The sequence below is a fragment of the Chiloscyllium punctatum genome, chromosome 19, assembly GCF_047496795.1.
Source record: "Chiloscyllium punctatum isolate Juve2018m chromosome 19, sChiPun1.3, whole genome shotgun sequence".
NCBI lineage: Eukaryota > Metazoa > Chordata > Chondrichthyes > Orectolobiformes > Hemiscylliidae > Chiloscyllium > Chiloscyllium punctatum.
Window position 1 is genome coordinate 45,386,485 of NC_092757.1, and position 12,409 is coordinate 45,398,893.

Below are 12,409 nucleotides of genomic sequence, written 5' to 3' on the forward strand. Positions count from 1 at the left end.
CTTCCAGTTCTTGCCCATCCAGGTCGCTTCTATCTTGGGCTCAAGTATCAGTAAAACTATTTCCAAACATGATTAGCAAAGTCAACTATTGGAGAGTGAGAACAAATTTTACATTAAAAGATAGAATTAGGTTAGATTTTGGGCCTTCTCTGAACTTGCTCCTTCTAGTTTGGATTTGTAAGATTTTACCTACTCCTCATTTCAATGAGCAACCTATAATTCTGCCTCAGACAAGGAGGCAGGTCAAATGCACATTTTTAGACCTTTGGTGGGGTCATTGTCCAAAAGGAGATGTCTGAGGATGTCTTTCTCCTTCTGCTCCGTAGAGGCCTGGTGAAATGAGCTAGTCATCCATCGTTTAGTTACTGTAGTTAAGGTGCACACTCCCTCGCTCCACATTGTGATTTCCAAGTATAAAGCTGCAAACGTTCTCTCCTCACCATCCCCAGTAGCTGCCCTTGATGGACTTCGGGTTAACATCTCCAGGAGTCAACATTTTTCAGTTTGTTTAATAAACACCTAGCAAGAACAGTCTTAGACTCCCCAGAAACTCACATTTTCTAAGTCCAGCTTTCACTGTGGCACTGGAAAGTGCCTGAGCCTCACTCCCACCTCTATCCATTACCAATGGTCCAATATCAGAAGGCACTGTGGCCATTGGAGAGGTGTTTTGTGCACACAGAGCCAGACTCCTGGGCCTCAGTGTTAGGTTCAAGGCCACTGGGTTCTGTAGAATATTCCCTGGATTCCTGTTGAGGGTCCAGACCTCTGTCAGTAACAGGAGCCCTGAAAACAGCTGGGTAATATTTGTGATGTTTCTCCTCAGGTCTAGGAATGTCTGTGCCCCCGGAATTTCATGAAATATGAACATCATGCTAGATTTCTAGCCATCTACTGCAAGATGGATGTTTGAGGTGTGTTCCTGGTGGCACAGATGAACACTGTGGTCAAGAGAGCTTTTGATGGCTTCATCAAATCCTCTGCTTGCTTTAGTGCTGGGAGATCTAGGAGAACTATCAAACTTTGAAATTCTTACCGAAAGGGTTGAAATCTAAAGTCATGAGACAAAGCTGGCCTCTTCCACTTTATGTAACTTTACTAAACTCCAGAGCAAGGTTATTGGTAACCTGCCACTGGCAGCCCATTGTCAAATAGAAATGTCTGTTTCACTGTTTCACACTTAACTTTGTTAGAACAGCAACTGAAGTATTACCATTCTTTTTTAGATTTTGGTGAAGGCCATGTTAAGGAAACGCTCCTTTGGAAACCCGTTTGAGTTTCAGAGCAGGAAGGAGGGGAGGTCCATGTCAGCACCAGGAAACCTTCTCATGTGAGTTTTCTAGATATCAACCTTAGCACTAATATAAACAAGAGAAGGTCTTGTGGGGCATTGGGTAGTGTCCTTGCCTCTGAGCCAAAAGCTCTGGTTGCAAGGCCCGCTCCAGGACTTGGCAGCAAAGGAAGACATCATAATGAAGCCAAACAAGTTGAATATCAACTTGTAAATCCTTCTAATACACACCAATTGTAAGCAGTAAGAGCAGGAGAGATACCTAGTCAGCAGTGTGATGGAAAGAGATGGGAGCCTCCATCATCACTATCCTCCAGATACGCATGTAAAGGTTCCTGTTACCTCAGAAACAAAAGCTTCTGGATGAAAAGTAACACACTGCTGGTAAAAATGCTGTTTTGATGTGTTTTGCTGCTTTGGATTTCTAGGAGTCGATCCTAAATCTAATGAAGGATTAGACCACATAAGGTAAAGACAGTATTTGTAATGTTTTTATGAAAGTTAAGAACTGGAGAAGGCTATTTGGCTTCTTGGATCTGTTCCAGTGTTTATTTGGTTAAAGGATGAACTGTACCAACTTCAGCTTACCCACATTTTTTCCATATCCCTTCATATACTCAGCAACAAAAATCAGTGATGGCTGCAGCAACTGATAAGTCCACGTGGAAACATTGTATAGATAGGTTTTGGATCAGAGTGTTGTGAGGGAGGGTGAAGATTGGACATCTTGGTGGTAGGAGATTGGAGTTTGGAAGCATGTAGGCTTGTATGACAGAAGCCACAAGTTGGGATCATGTGCGACACTGTATGTGGTATCACACATGTGACTTAGGATAGTTGGTGGGGAGAGGATATAAGGAGAGTGCCCATTCACAGATACTTAGAGGTAAGGATGTAGGCACTTAGCTCATGAGTCCACCTCGTTCTTTCCTTGATGTATCTGTTGAGTTACTGAGACTTGGGGCACAATTACCTCTGCTGTGAGGGTGGTGAGAAGAGCAAATAATTGGGTGAATTGGCCCTGAGGTGATACTCACCCATCTTCTTACCATCTCAGCAATTAAACATTGGACAAGAAGGTCCACTGGGGACCGTTTTCATTTGCCAACTATTAAGGCTATTAAGTGGTCAATTAATGGCCAGTCTGGGTCACTTATGGGTGTCATCTCATCACCTGTCTAATTCCCTGCCTTCCTGACAGGGAATCCAGAGTGACCTGCTTGCCAGGGATTCCCATTTGTACTCTGACACCTTTTCCCTGTGGCTTCCAGTCTGAAAGAAGCTGATGACACAAAACTAAGCATGATTATGAGGAGGGTGCAAGAAGACTTCAGGGTGATTGAGACCAGCTGAGTGTGTGAGCAAATGCAGTACAACATGGCTAAATGTGAACTGTACACTTCAGAATGAAAAACAGAAAGGAAGAGTATGAGTTAAATGGTGGTATATTGGGAAGTGTGAATATACAAAAGGGTCTGTGTGTTCCTGTACATCTGTCAGAAAGTAGACAAGCAAGTGGAGCAGGTAATTAGGAAAGCAAGTGGTATGCTGGCCTTTATTGCAAGAAGAGTCAAACAGGGCAATTCTGAGATAATGTGATGTGGAGAACTGGAGAAGAAGTTCTGAAGAAGTATCACTTGATTCAGAATGTTAGCTCTGTTACTCTCTTCACAAATGCTGCCAGGCCTACTGAGTTTTTGTATTTGTTGCAGTTATACAGGACCTTGCTGAGACCACACCTGGAGTACTGTATACACTTCTGGTATCCCCATGGAGAAAGCATATAGTTGCTATAAAGGGAGTGCAGAGGAGGTTTACTGGGAATGTCCCATGGAAATAGATTGGTTCTACTAGACCTGTATTCATTAGACTTTAAATAGATGAAAAGGGATCTGATTGAAACGTATAAAATTATAACAAGACTGGACAGATTAGATGCAGGGCAGTTGTTTTGTCTGGTCAGATAGTCTAGGTCAGGGGGACAGTCTCAGGATATGGGGTAGGACTAGGATGAGGCAAAGTTTCTTCACTTGAAAACAGAAGGCTATGGAGGCCAGGTCACTGAATGTATCCAAGTGGGAGATAAAGTTTTAGATTTTGTTTCAAGGAATCAAGAAGTGTGGGGAGAAAGTGTGGGCAATGAAATGGAGGATCGGCCATGACCAATTGAATAGTGGCGTAGACTCATAAGGGCCGAATGACCTACTCCTGTACCTATGTTACTATATTTTAAAAGATCTACCTGCTCAGCATTTGTTTCCATGAAGACCAGGTCCCAACTGACGGTCTCTAGGATCTAGAAACTGTTGGCCTTGGAGACCGTGTTTCACAAGAAGTTCGTGGTCACCTCTTAACGAGTTGATTGGAACTCAGTCCAATCAGCCTTCTCAATCACAACAGAACATGCCTGCTCTTAGGCACCAAAATGAAAAATCCTGCCCTCAGAAATATGGCTGAAAGCAGTTAAAGTTTCAGAGCTACATGACAGTGAGGCATGCATGTTCGTGATCAATTTCAAATTGTATCTAATATCCTTGGATCTGATGTTTCCCTCCCTCCTTACAGACTCACTCAAGCTCAAATGAGCAAGTTGGAGGCAGTTTTTGGTTGAGAAACAGTTTTAACTTATTCCTCCCACCTGCCCCGTTTCCTATAGTGAAGATCCTTTATCACATACAATGCAATATTAATTAGTGGGGGTAATGTAAAAAAATCACAGACTAATCAGTCTGTTCAACCATGTCATGAGAGCTTTTGGCCCAGATGTAGGTTATACTACCACAATACCACAAGATGCTAGGAAAACTGAATGGCCTGAAGGTGGATAAATCACCTGGACCAGATGGACTACATCCCAGAGTTCTAAAGGAGATAGCTGAAGGGTTAGTGCTGATCTTCCAGAATTGATTAGAGTCAGGGAGGGTCCCAGAGGACTGGAAAATTGTGAATGTGATACCCCTGTTTAAAAAGGGAGTGAAGCAAAAGATGAAAATGTACATGCTGATTAGCCTAACCTCAGTCATGAGTAAGATTTTGGAGTCCATTGTAAAGAATGAGATTTCTGAATACTTGGAAGTGTATGGCAAAATAGGGCAAAGTCAACATGGTTTCATCAAGGGGAGGTCACGCCTGACAAATCTGCTAGAATTCTTTGAGGAAGTAACGAGCAGATTAGACTAAAGAGAGCTAATGGATGTTATCTACCTGGGCTTCAAGACTGCCTTCGACAAGGTACTGCACAGGAGGCTGCTGAGTAAGATAAGGGCCCATGGGTGTTAGAGGCAAGGTGTTAGCATGGATAGAAGCTTGGCTGTCTGATAGAAAGCAGAGACTGCTGATAAAAGGGTCCTTCTCAGGATGGCAGCCAGTGACAAGTGATGGTCCACAAGGGACCACAACCTCTTACTTTATACATTAACAATCTAGATGAAGGAACTGAGGGCATTCTGGCTAAGTTTGCAGATGATATAAATTTGGTGGAGGGGCAGGTAGCATTGAGGAGGCAGGGAGGCTGCAGAAGAATTTGGATATGTTTGGAGAGTGTGCAAAGAAGTGGCAGATGAAATACAATGTGGGAAAGTGTGAGGTCATGCACTTTGGTAGGAAGAATAGAAGCATGGACTATTTTCTATATGGGGAGAAAATTCAATAATCTAGAACTTGGGAGTTCTAGTCCAGAATTCTGTCAAGGTAAACTTGCAGGTTGAGATGGTAGTTAGGAAGGCAAATGAAATGTTGTCATTTATTTTGAGAGAACTTGAATATAAAAGCAGTGATGTACTTCTGAGGCTCTATAAGGCTTTGGTCAGATCACATTTGGAGTATTGTGTGCAGTTTTGGGCCCCATACCTCAGGAAGGATGTACTGGCCCTTCAGTGAGTTCAGAGGAGGTTCATGAGAATGTTCCCAGGAATGAAAGGCTTAACATATGAGGAGCGTTTGAGGATTCTGGGTCTATACTCGGTGGAGTTTAGAAGGATGAGGGAGAGATCCCTTTGAAACTTACAGAATACTGGAAGGCCTGGACAGAGTGGATATTGGGAAAATGTTCCCATTGGTAGGAGAGACTAGGACCTGATGGCACACCCTTAGAGTATTGTGAAGTCCTTTTGGAGATAAGGAGAAACTTCTTCAGCCAGAGAGTGGTGAATCTATGGAATTCATTGCCAGAGAAGGGTGTGAAGGCCACATCATTGAGTATATTTAAGACGCAGATAGATAGATTCTTGTTTGTCAAAGGGATTAAGGAATATGGGAGCAAGTGGGAGAATGGGGTTGAGAAACTTATCAGCCATGATTGAATGGTGGAGCAGACATGATAGGCTGAATGGCCTAATTTTTGCTCCTGTGTCTTATGGTCTTAAACCCTGCAGAGCAGTACTCTGGGAGTGTTGCATGGTCAGATGTGCTACCTCTCAGATAATTGAGATATTTAATTGAAGCTCATCACCCATCTTGGGTGGATGTGGAAGAGCTTGTCACTATTTTGAGGTGTCAGACTGAGCTGTTCCTGATTATTGTCAAATGTGTTAAGTCATCAATAAAGCTCACTAAAACAGATTAACTGGGCACTATCTTATTGCTACAACAAAATAAATTGCTGGAGAAACAGCATGTTTTGAGTCCAGTGACCCTTCTTCAGAACTCCTGTCCAGAAGGGATACTGGAATTGAAGACATTGTCTTTTATTATCAGTCCAATGGGAGAAAACAGATTTCTCAGGTAGGAAGAGGGGCTCCCTCATTCCTCAGATAGTTGCACTTGTATTGCGCAGGGGCACATTTCCTCCTTTCCCCAGTCCCCCCCCGCCCCCCCCCCCGCCCCGGCCGACCTATCTGATGGGGAAATCCACAACTGAGAGAAAACGCCTTAGCCATTTAAAAGTGGGTACGAAGGAATATTAAAAAAAGTGGAGAATGGAGATGAAGTGCTGAACTGTTACAGTCTGATTGAATGAGGAAATAAAGCCAGATTGCTGAAATGTCTATTCCAGTTACTATGTCCCTTCACAAATACTAAAATTTGTCAAGTGCTCAGCATGTAAGAAGTAGGGTTGAGCGTTTCACAAGGGAATCCATTTTGGTCTACCTTTCTGTTGTCAGCTTCAAATCTCCCTGAGGGAGCTTGGGATTCAGTACTCCCTGAGATATCCGGCGGTCCTTCAGATCATGTTAGTTGGATCCATACATCTCTTTGACTCATCAGAGAAGGCAAGAGACTTTGTGGACAAACTAACCTAATTTGAACAATTGTAGTATGTATAAATATTGTTGTTTGGGTATGTGTTTATCATTTTGTAAAAGAAACAGAAGAAATCCAGTTGGAGCTTTATTTTTCCTTTTTTTCCTCTTGATGATAATTTGGTTTAAACTATGTCTGGCGGTGGTTAAGATGTACATTTTCAGTTTCTAAGTTAGGATATACCAAGGGATGGGTGGGGCACTTATTTGTCCCTTTTTATATATAAAAGAATGTTTTTTTATTCATATTGATATTCTGTAGGGTGTTTATTCTTTTCAGCTTGTGTTTGCGGTGCAGCTCTAGCTGGGGAGAAGTGAAGGTGGTTGGGATGGTTAGATGCCTATTTATGGACAGTTCGGGATGGGTTGTTGCCACCTCTGGGTAGGGGTGGTTTTAGTTTATGTAGTTTTTATATTTGGTGGATCATGTGACAGCAGTTTGTGGTTCGGGTTCCTCCTCTCTGGAATTTAAATGTAATTGCAGAAAATTATGGCCAATGATTTGATTATGTGGTGTACCTGGAATATCAAGGGAAGTCACTCACCAATTAAAAAGAAGAAGGTACTCTTGAATCTTAGAAAGGAGAAAGTGGATATTGCTTTGTTACAGGAGACACATTTGGATGACAAGGATCATCTGAAATTACAGCAGAATGGCTTTGACTGAGTTTATTTTTCATCATTTAATACCAGAAGTAGGGGAGTGGCCATATTGGTTAGGAAAATTCTCCCATTTAAATTGTTGGAACGTGTTAAAGACACATCTGGGAGGTTTGTAATTCTTAAAGCCTTGATAAATGGTGAAGAATACAGTGTTTTAAATGTTTATTGTCCCCCAGCTCATCCACTTAGATTTTTGGTGGATCCTTTTTCTAAATTGATAAGTCTCAAGTCCCGGCACATCATTATAGGGGGAGATTTTAACTGTCTCATGGATCCCAGTACACGGATTGCCCAAAGGTCCCTCGATACCCTCTGTACAGACTAAATAGTTATTGGGTCTGTGTGGAGAATTAGGGTTGGTGGACGTCTGGTGGTGTCTCCACCCTACAGGTAGGGATTTCATGTTTTTCTCCAATCCGCACAGATGTCACACGAGGATTGATTTTTTTCTGACCCCTGCAGTAACCCAGGATCTGGTGGCATCTTGTACAATTGGTAATATTGCCATCTCTGATCATGCTCCAGTACCTTATGGTTAAGACTGAGGACATTACAGTGGGTTCAAGGTACTGGCGAGTGGTTCACTTTATCCTCATGGACATTAAGTTTGTGGAGTATTTCTCTAGGGAATTTTGGGTGTTCCTAGACATCAACATAGGCTCGGTTGATAGCTCATCCGTGCTCTGGGAAACTGCCAAAGCCTATGTTAGGGGGTTAGTTATTTCATATTCCACCAGTAGGAAGCGGCAGAAGAGTGAGCAGCAATGTCTTCTTGAAGCACAGTTGAAGGCAGCCTAGAGGGCTGACTTTGACAGACCCTCGTTGGTCAAACTACAAAGGATTACGGCACAGTGGTCTGCGCTAAATTCTGTGCTCACGCAGATGGCAAAGAAGGAGCTGGCTTTTGCAAAGCAAAGGTTATACGAGCATGGTGACAAGCCAGGCAAATACTTAGCATACCTTGCCAGAAAGAGAAGTGCCCCACAAACCATTACAGCGATTAGGGAAGGGTCTGGGAACCTAACGTGTGATTCTAAAAAGATTAATGTGGTGTTCCAGAGATCCTACTCTAAGTTATATCAGTCTGAGAATTGTGAGGAGGGGCAGGCCAAAACGGAATCCTTTTTTAGAGATCTGAAGCTCCCGGGTGTGACTCCCGAACTCTCAATGCCCCATTATCAGAACAAGAAGTGCAGGAAGCTGTGAGGCAGCTTCAGAGTGGAAAGGCGCCCGGTCCTGTTGGACTTCCCAGTGAATTCTATAAGGAATTTATAAGTATACTGTCAGGCTTGATGCTGAATATGTTTAATGATTCATACAGTCATGATTGTCTCCCATCATCTCTGAGAGAGGCCAATATTTCACTTATCCTTAAAAAAAGGAATGACCCAGAAGACTGTGCTTCATACAGGCCCATCTCCCTCTTAAATGTGGACTTTAAAATCCTCTCTAAGGCTCTTGCGTTCAGGCTGGAAACTGTGTTACCCTCTATTATTAAAGAGGATCAGACGAGCTTTATAAAGGGTCGTAGATCCTCCAATAATGTTAGGAGGCTACTTAACATAATTCAAGCATGTCATCAGCAGTCAATACAGGGATTACTTTGTACGTTGGTGATTGAACCATTGGTAGAGGCCATTCGTGGGGATCCCAATATATCAGCTCCAGAAGTGGGGTCAAATTTACATCAGATTTCGTTGTACACAGACGATGTCCTAATTTATTTGTCAAATCCAGCAGTTTCAGTGCCTTGCCTGATACAATCCGTTCATGTGTTTGGTGCTTGTTCGGGGTATAAGATTAATATTGCTAAATCAGAGGCTATGCCTATGGGTGGTCTTACAAAGGAGGGCGAACATAGATTCCCATTTAGGTGGTCACAGAGGAGTTCTGTGTATTTGGGCATATTCATTACTCCAGTTCTGGATTGGCTGTTTAAAGCCAATTTTATTCAATTATTTGGAAAAATTAAACAAGATCTTCAAAGGTGGTAGGCAGTTCCAGTCTCATGGTTGGGTCAGGTAGCGCTTATTAAGATGAATATTCTCCTTAGTTTGCTATACCCTATACAGATGCTCCCCCTGATTTTCAATAAACAAACACTCAGGAGACTGAACGGCAGGTTCAGCTCCTTTATTTGACATCATAAACGGCCCCTCATTAAATTAACCAAACTGCAGTTGCCTCACAGATTGGGGGGAGTAGACCTTCCAGACATTAAAAATTGCCATTAAGCTCACTACATGAATGATTGGGTTTGTGGGGATCCTCTTCCAATATGGTTAGATATCAAAGCCTCCCAGGCAAGGTGCCCCCTTACCAGTTTGCTGTTTTTGGACAAGATGAGGACAGTTATTGCCATAACCCAATAGTCATCAATATTGTTAAAACATGGAGGGCAATTTGGCAGAGGGAAGGCAATATTGGCAAAACACCTTTAGTGGATATGCCAGGTTTTCAACCAGGAATGATAGACTTAGGATTTAAGCTTTGGGCAGCTAGGGGTATATCTTGCATGGGTGATTTATTTGAGGGAGATGTAATGATGTCCTTCGATCAGTTAGTACGGAAGTACTAGTTACCTAATAGAGGCCTCTTTCGTTTTTTTCAAGTTAGGGATTTTATTCAAAAAAACGACCACACTTTTGACTGATCACTGCAAATCTGAATAGAGAGGTGGGTGCTAAGGGCTAAGAGTACACTCTCTGTCAGTACTTTATATGATCAATTGGGAGGTATCAACTCTGCAAGATGTGGGAAAGAGAGCTGGGTGTTGAAGTTTCCTCAGAGGCATGGGAGGATATTTGGGAGAATGCAAGGAAGATATCACAGGGTCCACCTGGCTCCAGACCGTTTGTCAAAATTTAAATCAGGGGTATCTTCAACATGTCCAAAGTCCAAGGGCTGCACGGACACTCTTACCCATTGTCTTTGGTCTTGCGATAGGCATCAAACATATTGGAGTGCTGTGGCAGGCACAATGGAGAGGATTTGGGGTATAAGGGTGGAGAAGGACCCTATCTCTCCTTTTGGGCCTGCCCACTGTATTCCCTGGAGACGTGCATAAGAAAAGACTTCTCAATATTCTCACGTTCTGTGCAAGAAAGAATATCTTCCTCAGTTGGATATCCAAAAAACCCCTGGGCCTGTTGGGTTGGGGAAGCTTGTAATGGAGCATATTCCCTTGGATTTTCTCACAAATATGGTACACCACAAAACTTTTACAAGACATGGCAGCCCTTTTTGGAATACCTTGACACAGATTTATCTGCCACACTAACAAGAGCTTTTATATAGCTGTAACGATTGTGTTTCACGAGTCCAGTATCCAAGGAGGAGGAACCGTGAATGTATGACTGTTTTGTTTGGCTGAGCTGAGTTATTACTATTTATTTGTTTGTTGTTGGCTATTTATTTATTTATTTAGCAAAATAGCTAGTTTAAGTTTTTTAAATTTTATATTTTTCTATATATGTTTATACATTTGTACAGGAGGGTAGGTTGGGGATTTTTTAAAATTTAGGTTTATTTTTGTACTGTTTTGAATTGCATTGTTTTGCACTTGTAATATTTAAAAAATATATTTTTTCTCAATAAAATATATTATAAGAAAAGGTATATAAAATAGACAAGCTAATATTCAAGCAGGTGATTTATGATTGGGTTAACTTACTATAGGTAAATGTGAATAGAAAACTTCCTCAAATATTACAATATCCTCCGTCATGAAGTGAGTATTATTTTATCAATGCGTTGTTTCTCTTCCTATTTTCCACTGTTGTTTTAAGAATTCCCTGAGTTTCCATTTGAAGTATGCTGATAGAGTCTAACCAGTTTTGATTATAGGCCGGTAAGAGAATGAAACTGGAAATAACCATAGGAAGTCAGGAAATGGCAGTGGAGTTGAATAAATAATCAGTCTTCATGGTAGAAGATGTTAACAGTATTCTAAGAATGCTAAATTATCAAGGGACACGACAAAGTGAGGAAATCAACAGAATAATTATCTCTACAGAAAATGTACGAGGGAAGCTAAAGATTATTAAATCCTCTGGACCTGATGGGTTGCATCCTAGGATATTAAAGGAAGTAGTTCCAGAAATAGTGGATGCATTGATAATAATATTCCAAGAATGCTTAGATTTAGGAAAATTCCCAGATGGTTAGGTGTTTCAATTGAGAGAAAGAGGGACATAGAAGGGTTGCGGGAGTTGCTTTACGGAGAATTTCACAGCTGCACTAAGAGAGAACATGTTGGAGGACTCATCCAGCAAGGACATATCAAGAGAACTCAGGAATAAAAAGGTGTAATCATTATGAAACGATTATACTACAGACCTCGTAATAGCCAGCAGGACATACAGGGACAGATACGTGAGCAGATTGTGGAAAGGTGTAAAAACAACAGGGTGATTTTAATTTCCCTAATATTGACTGGGACTCCCTTAAAGCCAGGTGTTTGGATGGGGCAAACTTTGTTAGGTGCATCCAGGATGATTTCTTGAAACAATAACCAAAGAGGGGACCGTATGTGTGAACTCTATTGTTTTGTTGATCTGATTAGTATATTTATAGATGATACAAAACTTGGTGAGTTGTGGATAGGTTGTCAAAGTATACAGCTGAAAATGTGTTGCTGGAAAAGCGCAGCAGGTCAGGCAGCATCCAAGGAACAAGAGAATCGACGTTTCGGGCATAAGCCCTTCTTCAGGAATGAGGAAAGTGTGTCCAGCAGGCTAAGATAAAAGGTAGGGAGGAGGGACTTGGGGGAAGGGCGTTCAAAGTATACAGCAAGGTATAGAATTGGAAAGTTGGGTGGAGAAATAACAGATGGATTTTAATCCGTAGATTTGGGAAGGTCAAATGCAAGAGGAAGGTAGACAGTAGACCCTTGGAAACATTGATATACAGAGGGATCTTGGGTTGCAAGTCCATAGCTCTCTGAAAGTGGATAAGGTGGTAAAGAAGGCATTTGGCATGCTTGACTTAATCAGCCAGGTTGTTGAATTTAAATGTTGGTAAGTCATGTTACAACTGTATAAAACTTTAATTAGGCTTTATTGGGAATATTCTGTGCAGTCCTGGGTCACCATGCTATAGGAAGGGTTCGGATGTTTGGAGAGAATTTAAAAGAAAATTTCTACGAAGTTGGCTGGATTGGAGTGGATTAGCTATAAGGAGAGATTGAACAAACCTACATTGCATTCCTGATGAA

General features: G+C 41.8%; 1 protein-coding gene across 11 annotated transcripts in view; it reads left to right on the top strand.

Annotated features, from left to right (window-relative positions):
- The window catches only part of camkk1a (calcium/calmodulin-dependent protein kinase kinase 1, alpha a), a 263,571-nt gene that overhangs the window by 228,687 nt on the left and 22,475 nt on the right, over positions 1-12,409 (top strand). For all 11 annotated transcript variants that reach the window (XM_072589306.1, XM_072589312.1, XM_072589304.1 and 8 more), the window contains one exon: positions 1,227-1,330. In XM_072589306.1, coding sequence (XP_072445407.1) covers positions 1,227-1,330 — 104 coding nt within the window. The remainder of the gene's footprint in view (positions 1-1,226; positions 1,331-12,409) is intronic.